Below are 4,473 nucleotides of genomic sequence, written 5' to 3' on the forward strand. Positions count from 1 at the left end.
ATTCAGCCCCCCCGTGCCCGTTGACGTTTCCGCCCGCACCGCAGGCGGCCCCCAACCCAATTCGAAACCCTCCCTGGCTCTGGCTCCCTCCCCGTCCTCCCTTCCTTGGTCCTTGCCTAGGCGGCAACGCCCCCGTCCTTTATAACGGAGTGCCCCTCCCGCGTGAGGGACCGAGACGAGACGAGCGGGGACCAGGCCAGACCAGCCGAGCCGAACCCTTCCTCGTCCGGTTTCGCGTGGTGGGGGCAGGAGATGGAGGCGGAGAAGAAGCCGCCGGCGGTGTCCGACGTGGGCGCATGGGCGATGAACGTCGTCAGCTCCGTCGGCATCATCATGGCCAACAAGCAGCTCATGTCATCCTCCGGCTACGCCTTCGCCTTCGGTACCGTCTCTCTGTTCCTCCTCTCGTTTCTCCTCCTCGCGGAGCGCAAGCGGATCTGGAATCTGGATCCGCGGCTTGGGGCCATGGGGGAACTCGCGGATCTGATTCTGATGAGGCGTTTGAATGTTTCTCTCCTTGCCGATATGCGCAGCCACCACGCTGACCGGGTTCCACTTCACGGTCACGGCGCTGGTCGGGTGGATCTCCAACGCCACCGGCTACTCCGTCTCCAAGCACGTCCCGCTCTGGGAGCTCGTCTGGTTCTCGCTCGTCGCCAACACCTCCATCACCGGGATGAACCTCAGCCTCATGCTCAACTCGGTCGGGTTCTATCAGGTAACCCATGCTTGCTTTGCCATGCCTACGCCGTCCATTGGCCTGGGTTACTTGTGTGGCTGAAGGTGCGAATTTGTATGTAGATCTCCAAATTGAGCATGATTCCGGTGGTTTGCTTCATGGAATGGATTCTGAACAGCAAGCACTACACCACCAAGGTCATATCGGCGGTGGTCGTTGTGGCGGCGGGTGTCGGGATTTGCACGGTCACGGATGTGGAGGTTAATGCCAAGGGATTCATCTGTGCTTGCGTGGCTGTCTTCTGCACGTCACTTCAACAGATTGTGAGCTTCTTTTCTTGGTCACCGCCTTAATGCTAGATTTTTTTTGCATCGTGCATTCATGTGTAGCAGTGTAGGATGTGAAGAATGCAGTTGTCGATGCCATAACGATAAGAATATTGCTACACCATTATGGAATTGAGTAATAGTCTGTATTTGAAACTGGTATTGCCAGTGATGATGAGGACATGAGGTATAGTGAAACTGGTTGGAGATTGTGTGGTTCAGCTAATTTGATGCCTTCCCTTTCTCCTCCCAACTTAGTATTTTTCAACCTGTGGAGCTGCTTTGGACATTACTGTTGTAGCTGCAACATTAGTGGCTTATTGTAGTAGCACCGATACCGACGCGTAGTTACTGTAAACAGGGGAATAAGGCCCTGAATCCCTTGAGGTAAAAAAAACTCTGCAACACGGATCTGAAACACAATAATGCAGGCCATTGAATAAATAAGTACTTGAGGTCTATAGCATGATTCGCCAGTTAGGAGTAATACAACTTATTGCATCATACGCTGAAGATTCACAGTTCTCTTCGTAGAAACCTCTGGCCCACACCTTTTTGTTGACTTCTGTTGTAGCATTTCTTTGCTAGTCATGTACCCTTTTTAAATACTTACAATCAATTTGAAGCAACTTTTTGACTATTTACATTCTCTTGTTACATTCAGAAACGACAATGTATTTCTACCCTAGATGATGTTTTACTAACAGAAATGTGGACTTTGAAGTTTGTGGAAGATGGTTACTGAATTTTATGATGCTTCTCAACTGTTGACCAATAGTTGCAATTGTTATCTCAATGCTAAAGATGATCCTTCTTGGGAAATTATTTTCCATAATAATCTATCCAGTTTAATAAATTCCCCTATGCTCTTAGTTCTGACATTAGTGCTATTTTGTTTTATTCCAGACAATTGGCTCCTTCCAGAAGAAGTACAACATTGGGTCATTTGAGCTGCTGAGCAAAACTGCACCTATTCAGGCACTTTCACTAATCATATTGGGCCCCTTTGTGGATTACTACCTTAATGGACGATCTTTGTTGGAGTACAATTTTTCAGGAGGGGCAACTGTAAGTTATCACTTTTGTCTTCCAAGTTTCAATTACTGAAAGTATGCTCTTTATTTATCCTCTAAATCCATCTCAGTATTCTCGGCTCTTTAACTGACATGCTTCAGTCTATTTTACTGGAGTGGACACCCAGCCAGTGTCCACCGGTAATAAATTTGAAGTAACCTGCAAGATATAGCTCATTCTGTCATGAAACTGCTACAACAGTTTCTATTTTGGTTTTTCCTGTACCTGTTTCTTAACATTCTTCTGAGGTTTTTCTTGTTGCTTGGTTTCTAAATATGGCTTCTACTCGGTTAAACAGCAATTTTATGAATGATTGCCAAATGCTAAACAAAATGTTAATAGCAGTTAGTAGCGTGCAGCTATAAATGCAGTTGTTCATGCTGCTTTCTGTTTCAGACATTGTGCAATTCTTGATGCTGGCTGGGAAGTGGAGACTGCTGCAGTATGATCTAACAGCTTCTGCTATAATCATTTTGCAGTTCTTCATACTGCTCTCCTGCTCCTTGGCCGTCTTCTGCAACATGAGCCAATACCTCTGCATCGGCCGGTTCTCGGCGACCTCTTTCCAGGTCCTGGGACACATGAAGACCGTGTGTGTGCTGACCCTCGGCTGGATCCTGTTCGACTCGGCCCTCACCGTGAAGAACATCCTCGGGATGCTGCTCGCCGTGATGGGCATGGTGGTCTACAGCTGGGCCGTGGAGGCCGAGAAGAAGGCGGCCGCCCCGATCCCGCGGAACAAGAGCGACATGCTGGACGGCGAGGACGTGCCCCTCAAGGCCCGGGTGAGCGGCCTCCCCCCGGTCGACCTCGAGGAAGGCGAGATGAAGAGCTAGCTGCTGCTGCTGATTCGTTCATTCTTCTTGTTCTTTTTTTTTTTTTGGGTAATTGTACGTGCTCGCTCGATCCACACTTCTTGCTCGGGAGTTGCTGGAGCTACCTATACTTGGATGTTAATTCTGCTTCTGGTTGGTGGGGGAGTCCTAGTCCATCATAGGTGACGACTGCCCCGGGCAGGCGGGTAAGACGTAGATGATGGAAGCTTATTAGAGATTTGCCCTGTCACGGGTGGAGGTGGAGACATGTCGATTTCGTGATGGCGTGTTGTTATAGATGACAAGAAGACTTACATAATGTGATACGGGTGTTTCTCCGTGGTAGGATGGCTGGGATCCAGCCGAGCTGGCGCTGCAATTCTCTTTTCGAGTTTTCGCTGTCGTGTTCCGGTTGCTGGAATTGTGATTCCTTCGCACCACGGGTGCTTCGTCTTCGCCCCGAGGGGGGACCGTGCGTTTCGTCGGAGTTGCCTGTCCCACATGGGATGGGATAGGAGGGATTGGGCGTTGTGGGTGGCACGTGGCGCGATTGGCAGACGAAGAGGTGGATGGCGGGCAGCAATCCACTAACCTCTTTAGTTCAATTAAGGCGGAATAGCCGATTTGAGAGACTTAATTTCGTCCCTTATCTTTTAAACCAGTCAATTGAGTTCCTTAACTTTCCCCTTTGATCCAATTTCGTCTCTGATTCGATGTGACAGTTCACGCTGGCCTGCTTAATCAGCATGATTCGATGTGGTGGTTCATGTGCACATGCCAAAAGTCGAGAGTGCCTCTGCATATCCTGCATCATAGCTTGGGTCAATTTGATTTAGGGTTTGACAATCATTTTTGTTGAAATTGAGGGTACGAGGGGTTGTTTGTTGTTGAACTTAGTTGTTTTTCTGGGTGATCTATTGAATTTTCTGGCTTCAGCTCAAGCATAGGTTTTGATGTGATGCCAGTTTGACAGCACACGATCCCTCGTACCCTCAATTTCTGTGTTGCATAAAAATAGACCCCGGAGTACATGTTAGGCTACTAAAAGATATTTTAGAAATGCTATACGGAAGCGCAAAGGCAGATTTTAGCAACATAACAATTTAACCGCCCAAACTACTACCAAACATGTCTTAACTAAATCCAGGTCGACCTGCTTACATGTATTGTCGGAGCCCGCGTGGCAAGGGATGACATGTCAGCGAACAGACTCTGTCACATGCCACTGAGTATGTCATGTGGGATCTAGCTGTCAAAATGTATCTAGGAAAGGAGAGTATAGCTCTGTGATACTGTTGGTTAAAAATAATGTAGTTCTTCGATAAGGTCATATAAAAGTTTAGTTTTTTATAGTTTTTTTAAAGTATATGTAATTTTATGAAATAAAAGGATAGAAAAAGTGTAGTTATATGAAATATCTTTCTAAAAATATAGTTTTGTAATACTTTTTAACGATCATAATGTAGTTTTACGAAATTTTCTCTTTTTTAAAAAATACTTAATTAAAAAAATACTATTATTAATCGAACTAAAAAGATCGGTGAATATTAGTTCAACAATTTGAACCAACGGCCTAGCG

General features: G+C 46.6%; 1 protein-coding gene across 1 annotated transcript; it reads left to right on the forward strand.

The window, feature by feature from the left end:
* LOC133892698 (UDP-rhamnose/UDP-galactose transporter 2-like) lies at nt 1-3,239 on the forward strand. The gene is made up of 5 exons (XM_062333608.1): nt 1-382; nt 534-718; nt 802-1,002; nt 1,912-2,073; nt 2,559-3,239. The coding sequence occupies exons 1-5, from the start codon at nt 253-255 to the stop codon at nt 2,913-2,915; spliced, it is 1,035 nt and encodes a 344-aa protein (XP_062189592.1). The 5' UTR covers nt 1-252; the 3' UTR covers nt 2,916-3,239.
* Nucleotides 3,240-4,473: the final 1,234 nt, after the last annotated feature.

Source organism: Phragmites australis, chromosome 15 (genome assembly GCF_958298935.1).
Source record: "Phragmites australis chromosome 15, lpPhrAust1.1, whole genome shotgun sequence".
In the NCBI taxonomy this organism is placed as follows: Eukaryota; Viridiplantae; Streptophyta; class Magnoliopsida; order Poales; family Poaceae; genus Phragmites; species Phragmites australis.

Excerpts from the sequence above, each read along its gene's own strand:
- LOC133892698 (XM_062333608.1), top strand. The coding sequence starts at position 253 with ATGGAGGCGGAGAAGAAGCCGCCGGCGGTGTCCGACGTGGGCGCATGG. Across the intron at positions 1,003-1,911 it reads GCACGTCACTTCAACAGATT|ACAATTGGCTCCTTCCAGAA; the intron begins GTGAGCTTCTTT and ends GTTTTATTCCAG. Across the intron at positions 2,074-2,558 it reads ATTTTTCAGGAGGGGCAACT|TTCTTCATACTGCTCTCCTG; the intron begins GTAAGTTATCAC and ends ATCATTTTGCAG.